The sequence below is a fragment of the Coturnix japonica genome, chromosome 7 (genome assembly GCF_001577835.2).
Source record: "Coturnix japonica isolate 7356 chromosome 7, Coturnix japonica 2.1, whole genome shotgun sequence".
NCBI lineage: Eukaryota > Metazoa > Chordata > Aves > Galliformes > Phasianidae > Coturnix > Coturnix japonica.
In genome coordinates this window covers 91,567-105,912 of record NC_029522.1, presented here as the reverse complement: position 1 = coordinate 105,912, position 14,346 = coordinate 91,567, and the positions used below count along the sequence as shown (strand labels likewise).

At 40.5% G+C, this 14,346-nt stretch overlaps 1 protein-coding gene across 9 annotated transcripts in view; it reads right to left on the bottom strand.

Moving 5' to 3' along the window:
* The window catches only part of ANKRD44 (ankyrin repeat domain 44), an 88,663-nt gene that overhangs the window by 35,261 nt on the left and 39,056 nt on the right, over positions 1-14,346 (bottom strand). For all 9 annotated transcript variants that reach the window (XM_015867646.1, XM_015867644.2, XM_015867645.2 and 6 more), the window contains exons 3-8: positions 13,010-13,088; positions 7,308-7,378; positions 4,797-4,997; positions 3,883-3,970; positions 2,899-3,041; positions 1,331-1,543 (exon numbers count right to left, since the gene is read on the bottom strand). In XM_015867646.1, coding sequence (XP_015723132.1) covers positions 1,331-1,543; positions 2,899-3,041; positions 3,883-3,970; positions 4,797-4,997; positions 7,308-7,378; positions 13,010-13,088 — 795 coding nt within the window. The remainder of the gene's footprint in view (positions 1-1,330; positions 1,544-2,898; positions 3,042-3,882; positions 3,971-4,796; positions 4,998-7,307; positions 7,379-13,009; positions 13,089-14,346) is intronic.

Below are 14,346 nucleotides of genomic sequence, written 5' to 3'. Positions count from 1 at the left end.
CAGCTTCTAAAGACAATATGTCATAATACATATGTTATAATATGATCAATGCATCATAATAAATGCAAAAGGTACAAACATAGGTAAAGCAGTTCCTCAGCAGTGATCAGGAAATGATCTGAGCTACAGCCCACCCCCATAGCCTGGCCATATGCAGTATTTGGTAGAAACTTCCACGTGTATGTATGACGTATCACTCTTGAATGTGACCATACTATTTCCCATTTAATCAGTTTATTTTTTTCCTTACTCTTTGCAGCAAGAAGAAGTTTTTTAAATGAACTACAAAGCTAAGGAGGAGCACTCACAGAGATATGAAGAATATAACTGATGCTTCAATCTGTAATTGTATAGATACATCCTAAAACAGAAGCCACTATAAAAACAAATAAATACATTTCTCAACTTAATCAAAACCAGGAAGTCTACGAAAGACAAACAGAAAACAAGGAATGAGGACACGAGGAAAGCTACAATGAGCTGAGATCAGTGTTCTGGGATCTAGAGAAAGAAACTGAGTTTGGGAAAGCTGAGGAGCCGAGAAAATAGCAACAGCTGCCTCTCTACTCACATAATTTCATTTTTATTGGCACTGGGCTTTGCCATGCACTGATGAGCACAATATCTAATTTAACCTCAATAATTCTGAGTTTAAATAGTACAGACTGTCCATTGATCTCAAGGAACCTGCCAGAACTACTAGATGAGACCACTACTAGGAGACCACTTTTACAGATGAGAAACTGAAACACGCACAATTCAAAGTAAAGCAGCCAAAGTCTTATTTGAACTTAGAGATCTCAAGTCTTCTTGCAAGTCCCGTTCAGGTTCATCAAGATTTACTTATCACTTATATCTCAAGAGTGTTCAGATAACCAAATTAGAATCAGACTTTGTAAACTCAAGATCTAAAATATGTAAACAAACAACCCTGGGGTCTTACTTACCCAGGCGAGTCTAAAGAAACTCAGTTAGAATCAGATTTAATTAAATGCATTTTGCAGGAGGAAGGAAATCACCAGAAAGAAACATTTCCTTGACTTATTACCATTGCCCAAGTCAACATTTTGACGGAGCTCCTGGGACTATATTTTAGCTGTGGTTTCAGTAGAGCGGCTGGCCGAGAGTTTAAGGCTGCTATTATGTTTATGAAGGCACTGAATGCTCCTCTGCTAGAAGTTCACCTCATCCAAACACTTCAATGATTAGCATTCTCAGCATCACTCTAATTCTATTAAGAACTTAAGGACTTGCTGTAATCATTACTGCAGTTTCCACACTCCTTAGGTATGCAAAATAGGATAAATTAAAACTAATATGCCAGTTTTACCTGAACGTTAACATCTGCCCCATTATTCACTAGTAGTTCAAGACACAGTGCTCCATGAGTGGAGGCAGCAGCAAAATGCAAGGGAGTGAATCCGTTATTATTGGGCTGATTTACATTAGCACCATAGTCAATCAGCTCGTTAACAACAGAATCCTGACCATTGTAACAGGCAATATGAAGCGCAGTATTTCCATAGATGTTCATTTCATCAATCTAGAATGAGACAAGGAGACACAGGTAACATTACAGCAGACATCAGCTTATCATTTCACATACTGTATCACGTACTGCAAATAGAAATAGCTCAAGGCTTGAACTGTCATAGGGCATATTTCTCACCAGCAAATTTCACTGACATAAAAAGCACTCCCAGAGAGCTTAATTTGGAATGCTTTACCTTCATTATCATTAAATTCTTATCCTACTGGCAATTTCTAAAAGCCAGACCGAAGCTTAAAGCTGATAGCAGGACTATGTAATGATGATGATGATAAAAATCCTAATAAGCTGGAAAGCTTTTTAATATAAAAAATGGGAGGGAAAGATAAATAAAAAGCTCGGTCTTTAAAAAATAAATAAAGAATGCGTTCTATGGAGTTTTTGTGAATAGAATCAGGCTTAAGATCTCTTTCCACAGATTCCTTTTGGGAAAGTAAAGTGTCTTAGTGAATGGATGGATAAATTGCACGGCCATTTACACTTCAATAAAGAAACCACTTTCAGCAGCTCGGTATTATGAAGATGTAATTAAGATTACATTACTTCTTCATCATGGGCTTAGAATTCAACTGCTGTCCTGTAAAGCAGGGCGAGACAGGTTGCACAAGAGACTCGAGCATGTTCTAAATAAGCTTCTACAGAAAAGATACTGAAGATCCTATCTACGTGGAGAACGTGAAACTTCAATGTCATTATTAGCACAGTACTGCTAATAATGGGAAACACCTATTCACATTCAACACAGACTTTTGACATTTTTTTGGCAGGTCAAGTCAGCTGGCTATACAACTAGCAAATACAATGGATGTATTCAGTAACTTTGACTGACAACCAGCACAGACTCTTTTGGTCATTTCACTGCTGCTTTGGACCACTGAGTTCACGCTATTAGTCTAAGAGAAGTCTGTACTCTGAAATAAAGATATTTTCCTGGGCGAAAATAATCCTTCCCCTTCCCTCCACTACCTAAAGCAGGAGATACACCACCTGAAATTTAAACAAGCTGTAATGCAGCTTAGTGAAGTACTCCACATATGTACTGTGTATCTCCTCTCATCATACCAAAGGGAATGCCAGGCCAAGAGAGACTTCGTTATTCCACCTTCCTCCACAGAAACAGCAGATATTTCTATACATTTCCATATTGCTAATCCTTCAGCAAGGTGACCTGGAATTTATCAGACACTTTCATTCTAGAACGTTTCCTGGCTCTTAAACTAATAAACTACACAAAGCATAAGGTGCTTCTGATAGTCCAGAAAACAGGAACTGTTTTCTTCAGAAGCTTCAATGATGTAGCAGCATCCATAAGAGAAAAGTATCATCTTTGAATACAGAAAAATACATACCTCAACTCCCAGGTTAAGGAGGTGTTTCACAATGTTAATCTGCCCATTGGATGCAGCTGCATGGAGCGGGGTGTAACCCTTCTTGTCTTTACAAGTCACCTCTGCACCATGATTAATCAGTAAGGCAACGACTTCCAGGTGACCTTCAAAAGATGAGAGAAAGCAGTCAGCAGCTCCCCATCAAAAATAACAGCCCATGTTTTACTCCCCTTTTTAAAGAAAGATCAGTGAACATAGGAGTGAGACAGTAACATTTCCAAAACAACATCCTGTTGATGTTATCTGTAGATCCAATTGCTAATGCTCTTTTTTTTTAATATATATTTATTTACTTTTAACAATACTTAATGTCTATAACAAATTCCAAAATAAAGGTTCCCTCTTTTTCGGCAGCACTGAGGACACAAATACATTTTATTTTAAGTAAGTGCATAATTTGAAGCCAAGTCTACCAGTACCAATGTAAGAATTAATATTGACTGCTGATCTGGAGATCAGGTTTGTGACTTGCCAATACCAAAAAATCCTCAATGTAAATCTACAAAGGTTTGAATCTGAACTTGACTATAAATGCATACTTAGACTTCAAAATAACTGCAAGTTATAACCCACCTGTGTCTTTAGTTTCCTCTTCCTCCTCAAAGTTTCAAAGTATGTGTCTTACCATCCCAAACAGTGCCCTAACCACCAAAATTGAATCAAGGAACTGAGGAATGGTCATTATTGCTTCATGCTGAAGCAGAGCTAATTCCAACCTAAATACACTGCTTGTCGGACACAAAAGCCACTGAACAAGAGTGACCAATTCTTGTCCTGGCATTTCTACATAAAAACTAATCCCAATAATCCCCTGTAATAACAAAAGTTACTATAACTTAAAAAGTATAATACAGTCTGATTTATTTAAGCAGCATTTACTAACACTTTGTTACATGAACCAGTGTCTCCTCTCTCAGGAAATTCAAACAAGAAGTTGAGCCTTACCCATGTATGCGGCCCAGTGAAGAGCTCTTCTGTCCTTTTTGTCAAAAGCATTGATGTTCGCACCCTTGGCTAAGAGCAAGTTCACCATCTAGAAGCAACAACAGCAAGTGAACAAACCCTGTATCTCAGACACTCGATACTTCATAAAAAGTCATTCTAGTAATAAAGTTGTGATCATAAAATCAGGCTGTTCTGCATGTGATTGCAGTATGGCTAAGAGCTGAAAAGCTGCTCTCTCTATTACCAGTCACATAATAATAGAATTAAGCAAATTCAGGCAAAAGAAAAACAAAACAAAAAACACATTCAACAACTTTCTTCCCCAACAAAATGCTCTAACACCACCAACTACATACATGCATAAATGCCTTCCACTTGTATGCTGCCTTGCCATTTTTTCATGTAGAACCAGTAATTAGAATAGAAGAGCTTACTCGTATTAGGTAAGCAGCATAAATCATCTCAAAACCAGAAGCACATTTTCTAGAAGACTAATTGGAAAAGCAGACTGGATCTCACATATCTGAATGTTACTTCGGTATGAAATGAATCCACCAGTTTTCCCATTGCTCCATTCTACTGCTCTTAATTTCTCAGGCAGTTAAGCACAAAATAGCTCAGGACACATTTGAATTGCCAGAGCCATGTGCACAGTCAGATCCCCAAGTCTGCGTGTACATTACACTCGTGTGCCAGATCTGCACAGGCAATTTCTTGACGCTCTCACTTCTGCAGGCAGGAAACCTGGCATACAGGTTGGAAAGCAGATGATTGATAGCAAACATGGGGGTCAGTAAGATGGGGCTTAGTCTAGACCCAGACACAGCAAGCCAACTGTTTGAAAGGAGGAGAAAAAAAAATAAAAAGAGAAAGAATAAATAGTCAAAGATCAATTATGCTATTAAACAATTCACCTCAATGTGGCCATTCAGAGCTGCATGATGCAACGCTGTCCTCCCACCTCGGTCAGAGACATTGACGCTGCTCAGCATGGGAATGATAACTTCTGCACACTTTACTGCCTTGTTTGCGGCTGCCACGTGCAATGGGGTCTGCCAGTTTTTGTCCCGAGCATTGACATCAGCTGAGTGCTTGATCAGTACTTGCACCGCTTCCTACAACAGCAACAGTTACAGCTATAAACAAGCAGTTCCAATAAACACTCAGTTGACAACCCAGTGGTGTTACCTATGCATTTTAGTTATGCATCCCAGGCATGGCCAGGAGGACAGAAAGGGAACAACATCCATCCAAGCAACACCTGTGGTGCTGGTGATTCAAATGCCAGAGCATGCATCACCTCTTCTTCTGTCGTACAAAGCAATGTCCACATCCACAGTGTTCCAATTTGATCTTAGGACATACAAAGTTGGCCATGCACACAGCCCAATCTGTTTGGCCAGTTAACCTTTCAGATCCCCTAGAGTAGATCAGCTCCGTTCTGCTTCTCCTCATGCATCTGCCATTAAGTTGGATTAAAAAGTAAGTCTCTGTCTATATTACATTGTTTCTTCTCCTATTCCTCCCCAGAAACCAAATACAAAAGAGTCACTGGGGGACAGTAGCATTCAAGTAGCCTCCCCTGCTAGTTACAACTCACAGCTGGGAAGTGGGACAGTCCTAGCACTACATGTTCTTTCAATTCTTCTTCCATAAACTGAAAAGTTTCCTGCCAAGTCCAGCCAAAGTTTTATTAATGGACACTAAATTCATCGTGTGTGAGTTTAAATAGCCCCTTTGTAACTAGAAAGGCCCAGGAGAATGCCTGCAGTATGCATCAAGAATACATCTTGATGATGTGGAGGAGCTTTTGTTCTCTCATCTCCAATCATTTCAGCCATTTCGTTTTCTATAGCCATCCCACAACTGACATCTAACAGAGTGGTTCAGTTAGTAGACAGCCCCTCTCCAGGCACCAAGAATGATTGTTGATGTCTCAACAGAATTTCCTTTTCTTTCTTAATTACAAGCCTGTTGTTCTAAAAGCCATTTAAAGGCAATACACTGGGGACCTACCCAGCTGGGATATGAAGTCAGCAGGAAAATTCATGTCATTTGACTCTCAATGAAGGAAGGAAAAAGTTAAGGGAGAATTTCAAAATGGTAAAGACTGAAAAATTTAAGCTAATAATATTGACTTCTTTATTTGCAATGCTTGTATAAAGCCTCCATGTCCAGCATTTCCAGCTAGCCCATGTTATTGAGATATCTCCGCTCTCCCACACCACACGCCTTCCCCTGCTGCACCCACTGGTACTTCCTTCGGGTACCAGAACTGCAAGCAAAAGGGAAGAGTTTCTCAATATAAAACGAGCTTTTCAGCAGCTGAGGAGTTAAAGAGCAGGCACAAACCCACAAGAAGACATGCATTTTCAGTTAGGACTGTGACTGAAAATAAAAACCCTATACTCAGAAGCGTCCAAAAAAGAAACCAAACACGCTGCAGTTCCTGCACCAGAAAGAGTGCGGCTAGTTTTTAAGGTTAAAATCTGACCTTTGTTCCTCAACACAGCTTTTTGTATTTTGCCCCATTACAGCATTCATATCCTATCAGATATTCCTTTCAGCGGGTTCTGGCGGCTGCCAGCAGCTGGAAGCTCAGCCAGTAGCCAAACAATGCCCGAGTTCAGCAGCAGCCCAGGATTCCTGCCTGCGGGCCTGGCAGGCGCTGGGACTGTTATGAAGGTGACTCAAGTTCCGCCAGTCCCTGGAAGGCAGCCACACTCTGTTTGTCCAATAACCCCTCCCCTCACAACTCAGCCTGAACTGGGCTCACTTTTAGCTGAGTATGAGGGAGACAGAAGAGCACAAGGAGTCCAAAACAGAAAGCCAAAATAACGGCACGCTCATCTCCCTGGTACTTACTGCTGCTCCTTTTTCAGACAGTAGTGGAAAAAGCACAACACAATGCCAGACGATTTCTAGCTGTCTAGCAGAAGAAATATGGGCTAACCTTCCTTTGTGCACAAATCAAAGCGGATTAACAGAAAAGCTGAAGGATGCCTTGAAATGCAATTAACCAAAACAAACAGTGCAGTTTGGATCTCACACACATCCACTCCCTCCTGGCATACACACGTCTATATGGGTTGATTCCTCCTCATTTCACTGCATGATGATGATGGCCCTGCACACCATTGACACCATCTCACTTCAGCCAGGGCTGCTCCCTTCAGCTGTCAGCAGCTCAGCGCGACCTGCTCCAGCTATGCAAAGCATCCCACAGGGGAAAGTCAGCCACACCAAGACTCAACAGCAGCTGTAATTAGCTGGTAAAAGCTGGTCTCTGGATGCAATGCTGCAGGCCCTGCACACAGCACATGCTCACCCGTTAGTCACAGCGCTGCCTGCTGCAGCTTTCAATGGTTTGCTTTTTCCCCCAGCGCAGTTTATGCCCAAAAGCAGAGTAATCAAATCTTACTCACTTCACTCCTTGAAGCAACTGCTCGATGGAGAGGAGTCAGCCACATATTGTCTTTGGCATTAACACGAGCGCCTGCAAGTAAACAAGCAGAGGTTACATCCATGCCTTGGGTGCGACATGAAGAGCATTGCCCAACTGGTTTCCTAGTAACAGGAGCAGATTTAGTCTCTCATCTCAGCTCTTCTGGCACTCCTCTACCCTTAAAAAATGCATTTCCATCACCCAGACAGATAGAAGCAAATGCAGAAAGAACAGAACTGGATATAGCCTTGTTTACTGGACACAGAAGCACAGTTTGTAGCAGGGGACCGTGTACATATGTATGTACACGTGCACTAATGTGTATGCATTTATAAGATTAACAGATACAGGATATTTGATAAAATTCTGCTTTCCTGCTTAGCAGATCTTGCTGTGAAGACAAGTCAGGGAAGCACAATGGATGAGAAGGAAACAGAAAGCCTCCCCACCTCTGCATCTGCAAGCGCCCCTCAGCAGACATGGGAAGGGAGATGGAGGGCACGATCCATTTGCCTCGTGCACAGTTCAGTGCTAATGTGCACTCTGACAAAAGGCAGCTGTGCAAGAGGGTGGTTTCAGGGTCACTTGCCAGAATAATGGATAAAAGAAGAATATTAAACAACTTACTATAGCGTTGGTTGACCACAGACAAAAAGGGATTCTGTATTTGTACGAAGAGATTTGTTTGAAAGAAATATTAAACTACCCATTGAAGTGATACCTCAGGATGAAACATTCAGTGGAAAGAGATGGAGAAACTCATTTTTTTAAATGCCTGCAGACAGCAGCACCGGTTTGAGAAGACCAGCATATGTAGGCAGAAATTATGAGAAGCAAGAGCATCATGTTCTTTGCCTGGATCAGCCTCTGGACTTCATGAACAAAATGATTCCTAAGCCCCATTGTGAACCACAGCTTAAGTGCATGTAAAATCCTGTCATAAATAAATCACACTCTCTGAATCAGAAATTATTTCTGAAGGCTGCTTCTCAGAACTATTAAGGTGCTTGCCACTGAATCATAGCAGATACTGGGAATTGTGCTGGCTAATCAGAGAAAAAAAATGAGTTATTTCAGATTACCACAAGTTAGGACGCAATTTTTTTGGCTGGAAGAAGATGAAACCTATTTTCATAACCAGTGTAGCAAAATCAGAAGCAATAATTCACCTTAGAACTTTTTGTATCTGGTAGCAGAACCTACACTCCAGAGGAACACCCCAGTAAAGGTGTGTGACAGTTTTGAAGTATCTTCAAATTCATCTATCTAAAGTAAGGAAGCTGCTGCCTTCCCTTCCCTTCCTGAGAAGGCCATTATGATTGATACCTATCAGTACCAACACTAAGCCTGCACTGAGGTGCTCTAGAGATACATAAAGCAGGCACATCTTCCACCACTGGAACTCTAAGGTACCTCATGATACACTGCTGTGATCCTATAGGGATTTTGGGGGTACAAATTGCCTAGATTAACTCCTAATGACTGCCATCAAATGCTTCTCTTCAGGTTTAGAAATGTATTTTATATATACCTAGCTCTTTTCTTTTTTTAAATCCTTATTTTCTTGACTAAGCTTTCTTTTGCCTTATTGCTGCCTATTCGCCAACTCCCACAAGCAGATGGCAGGAAATCAGAAAGGCCTATGTAGAGAGTGACAAAATGGGAGAGAAATCATATAGTTTGTCAATATTCAACAACCCCACAGCATTAGAGAATACAAAGATGACTAAAAAAACCTAGGCAAGTGTCTCCTCCTGTAGTTACTCATGCCTTTCACTGACCCACTCACCCTTCAGAAGGCTACAGTAGATGGCTGCCAAGAAAAGAATGAAAGAAAATAATAAAAGCAAAACATGGCTACTATAAATAAAATAATCTGCAGCACATTATGGACATTTTCTTCTTCAGCAATTTTCCATATTCCCTTTCCCCTTCTTTCTGGTTTTGTGCTGTTTATGTGACAAAGTGAAATTGCTATAACGCGTCTAATTCAATGTGCCAGTTGAATAAATTTGTGATTTATGATTTTACAAAGCTGCATAATTCAGCTGTTGCCTGTTAGCAAAGCCAGCGTTTTCTGTGAACTGAGGCACGTATTTCTTTGAAGAGAAGTTCCAAAATGTTTCCCTTTGTACTGCCTATTTGCTTTACCAACATTCAACCTTCAGTTTTCCATCAGGTTCCTTGCAGGCAACAGCTAATGACGATCAAAGAGCTCCGCCAGCACTGAGGGATGCCTCTGGGGACAGACAGTACCTCCATTTTGAAGTGACAATGTGGAGGCACCTGGGAAGCAATGCTCACATTTTCAAAGGCGTCTCCTATACTTATGAAACTGGAATGCCTACCCTAAATGTATTTCTGTTTATACATGCAAGAGGCCTACAGCCACTAACGCACCAGCTGCTCTACCTGGAGGCCTTCACAGGACCACTCTACCTTGAAAAGTTAAGTTCCTTTAAAGTTGTCTCTTAATATCATTCCACACAGCCACAAAAACCACCCACCCCACAAAATAAATGAAAAAGAAATATTCCTTAAGAGAAGAAGCCTTCCCCTTCCTCAGCCCCATCCCCAGGCCTATGCTTGCAGGGCCTCACACCACAAGCCTGAAGGAAGGGCCTGGCTGATGGGTTTTGGGTCTGTGAAACTTAAGCAGACAGCCTAATGCATAAAGGTAAAACTAACAGAGAGGAATCTTTGCGTGAAAACATTCTTCTTTCATTTGGCTTTGCTGTAATCTCTGAGATCTTTCACTCTCCATTTGTTTTCTGCCAAAAGAGGAAATAAATCTGAAATGGCCTCTGTTCATTTGAGATCAGAAATAAACAACCTGATGTTTGCTTTCAGGAAAAAAGTTAACATCTCTTTATCCTAACCAAATGATTTTCCATCCAGAACATCTGCCAAAATTCACATATTTCAAAGATCCTGCAACCTAAATCTCTGAAATCAGGCACGATCAACAGTGAAGGAGCCTTCTTTAACATACTAATTGCATTAATAACTTGCACCTTTCTAAGTGCTGCTGGAACACAGTAGCAGTAACACAAAAATGTAAGTAGTGACCCACCACCACACAGAGATGCACAACAGAAAGCAAAGATCAGCACAAAAAAATGTAACAGAATGGCTCCAGCCAGTAGGTGGAACCAGGACTTTCAACAGGAGAGCAACACATGCTGTATGTCAATAGATGTACCAAAGAGTCTGAGAACAGCTACATGACAGAAACAGGAGGTGCACTCGAAGTTCATCAGAGCTAAGTCTGGGTCACTTGCTAATGAGGGAACTGGCCCAGAGATGCCACTGCAGTTAGAGGACAGGGAGGAGTAAGCAGCAAGGTAAAAGCACGCAGGTCTTGGGTCCAACATGAAAGGGTGAGGAGATAGTCCTGGGACATCCTCCAAACTCTTTTAATCCCCAAGGAGTGGAGTCTGAAAGCCATGGGAAAAACAGAGAGAAGCTGCCACTCCAACCCTCCCTACTGTTTAGCCTGCCATAAAACATAAAAATCTGTATGTGAATACAAGCTAGGCAGTGCCATTCCCTGCTGCTTACATGACAGGGATGGTCCAGAACCTGCCAGGCGTGTGACAGTCTTTTTGTCAAATCTGCATGCCAGGGCTTACCAGGAACCTTTCCAAACCACGCTGAGGTTTGTCCTTTTCCTCATCTACGCACAACTCAGAAAGAATGGATGTCAATACTGCACATACACCCCCCAGTGCATAATCTTCTTGCCAAGTAGATCAAGGCCTTCTGAAATAGTAAGATACAGTAATACTGCCCAGATCACAGGCTGGGAGGACAAAGGATATGGAACTGAGCTCCCTCACTCTGCCCTCAGTACCAGATTAAGCCCAGGAAGGGGAGAGGTATATGCACACATAACTGAGAATACTTCTGTTTGATTCCAACACCAAGCATTTTTGCGTTTTCACTCAGTAAAAACACCCTCTCATTTTAAGTCAGATAACTAAGCTTTTCTGCTGATATAAGACTTCATTTCATGATTCCATTAAAAGAGAAAAACCTCTGTTATTCAAAAGTGAAATTGTTGTTAGAATTCTGTAATGACAAATGGCCCTGCTAGGCAGGGGGGTTGGAACTACATGATCCTTGAGGTCCCTTCCAACCCGGGTAATTCTGTGATTCTGTGTGATTCTGTGATTAATCTTTTAGGAATCACTCCTACGTATTATGATTTTGCAATGAAGAAGTGAAACAAAAGGAAGATGCCGCTGTTCTCTTCAGAGCCTAGTTCACAGATCCCAGTAACAAAAACGTGTTTATAGCTCATAAACCTGCTCTTGGATATACGTACTGATACATAATGTGAGTAAGGAGATTACAGCACAATGAATAGACAGAAAACACAATGTAATACTTAATTTTGACTCCTGTCGAGCTAATAGATAAGACTTATCACCTACATTTTATGCTGTTAACCAGACAAACCCCACAGCTTGCAGATGACCTTTTGGCAGTGAGGCACTGGAACAAACTGTCCCAGAAGAACACAAGGAAGTTTCTTTCCTTCTATCACTAGGAACGCAATGGAAAACAAGAAGCAGAACGTACTCTGCCTTCATCAGGACATGTTGTGATGCTATAGAGATTCACAGGAGGAATCGGCAGAACTGCTTCACCTTTCTATTTATGCAGATAATCCCCGTGGTGTTATTTGCAAAACTTGAATAAAAGACACACAACAGCAAAACAACAACACGTTACAAATGACACACTTTGCAAGAACACATACACAAATTAGGCTTAACTTCTGTCTCCTAGTGAAGAAAAGACTGCTTGCATCTGACACAATGAAAAAACATCCAAGCACAACCTGCCAGCAGATGAATGTTCATTTACATCGCTTTGTGGATATAAGGGTTAGAGCAAAAAAAATCTCATCTATGATGGATGTCAAACTAGTCACCTTCATTAAACAATTAGATTACTCAAAATATCCTCAAAATAAAAAAAACTTACAAAGAAAACACAGCTACAGCAAATGAAGGGCAGGGCACAGGACACTCTGACACTGACAGCTGCATTGCCTATGGTGCTACTGCCAAGCAAAAAAGGCTTGGTCCTTTTTGTCTTAAGGCCCTGAACACACAAATGGCTAGTGTGAATCTACTACATGTACCAAAACTACCTTAGAGAAAAGACTGAAGTATTTCTGCAACCCACGCTAGATATCAGAGCATCTAGAAAGATGAGTCTTTTGGCAACCAATAAAGCATTTAAAGCATCACACAAAGATATGTATGTGAAGGTATTTACAGAAAACATTTGATATAGTTTAGTTTTGACTAGAGTATCTTAAGACAATGTACAGATATAAAAATACTGTGCATACAGTATTTTGTGTTGTATACACACTCATATGCTTCTTCTACCCTAACTTTAGCTTAACAGAAACTCAGAAACTCTTGCCTTAGGCTCCAAGACTAGGAGTCCACGTTTCAAACATGTATTTCCTTTTACACGTGTTTTTGACTCCACAATCATTCTCAGTTTGAAAGTTGTAGAAGTTTTTACCAGCAAACAAGTGCAACCAGCTCCATGAAATCCAGAAATTTGTACCCTTTAAATTCACCCTTATGTGTTTTATTATTTATTTCTTGTAGGTTTAAAATGAATTTAAGTTAGTGGCAGTGAGAGGTGCTAACTTACCTGACAAAATAAGAAGCTCAATGATGTCTGCATCCCCAAGAAATGATGCAACGTGGAGAGGAGTTCGCTTCTCAGCATCCTAAAAGCCACAGACCATAGTTACAAAACACGGCTGATGACTGCAAGCATTAGTATTAGCAAACAATGTGTTTTTACACAGTGTGTATTTTTCTACTACTATTTCTATTTGTGATTAAAATTGTAAGTTTAACCACTGAAAGAATAAAACTCAATGAGATGCAATTCTCATAGTCTTGGAAGGTAACTGTACACCATTTACTCTCATTGACTAACGCAGACAGAAATGGACTTGCACACAGTGATGAAACTTTAAACACTAGTTAGAAAAATATTACCAATTAGGTCTGCAGCTTTAAACTTCTAAAACAAATTATCTTGCATACAGCTTCAAAGGCACAGATATTTTCTCTTGATTCCTGTTGCTTTCAGGATTAAGAAGTTACATTTTCAAGGTTTCTTATAATCTCATATGTAATAAACACGTTGTTTACAAAAAACCTTTCTTGTTGCTTCATTCTGAACGTAGGCCTTTAAAGGAAACTGCTAAGTGTGATGATATGGGCAACAAATCACAACAACACTTAATACCACTTATCATACCATTCTACCTCTGTTCTCAGTCCTAAAACAGATTTCATTTTGGCTTCTTAACCCCTAATACATCAAGTTCTAATAGACTTATCAATTAGACTAAGTTACAGCCTACCATCATTCAATGCTGGTAACAAATTTACCACCTCCTGCAAACGATACCAGCAGAGAAATCCTGCTGATATTTGCACTCTCCTGAAATATCCCTGAGTCTGTCAAGTAAAATAACTCTTTTAACACACCCAGGAGATCATCAACTGCAAGTTATTTTGGACTATCTTCAGAGTCTACAAATGTGAACAAATTCATTAGTCTTCATTAAGACTAATCTGACTGCGCACTGCTTGCTCACTGACCTCTGCTGTGCTGTCACCCACCGCGGTCTAGATTTCATGGGCTGCATGAGTTCATACATCAAGATAACTTTTATCACCTATCATAAGTAGTGCTCCTCATTGCCTACCCAAATGCTATCCACTACATCAAATTTACCAGGATGTGTGCAAGAATTGTACAAGAAAAGAGTTTTATTTATTTTTACCTTGTTCGTGTTAATGCAGATTTCTCCTAGTACAGTGTAGTATTTCTAATAGTTGTCATACCTGCCAGTGATAAATTTTCCAACAGCTTCCTGCTGCACTGCCAAGTCTGGCAATAGAACTGAAATAGCTTGAAGCTGAAAGCTACCAATGCAAGAACAAGAAATCTTTTACATCAAGGAACCA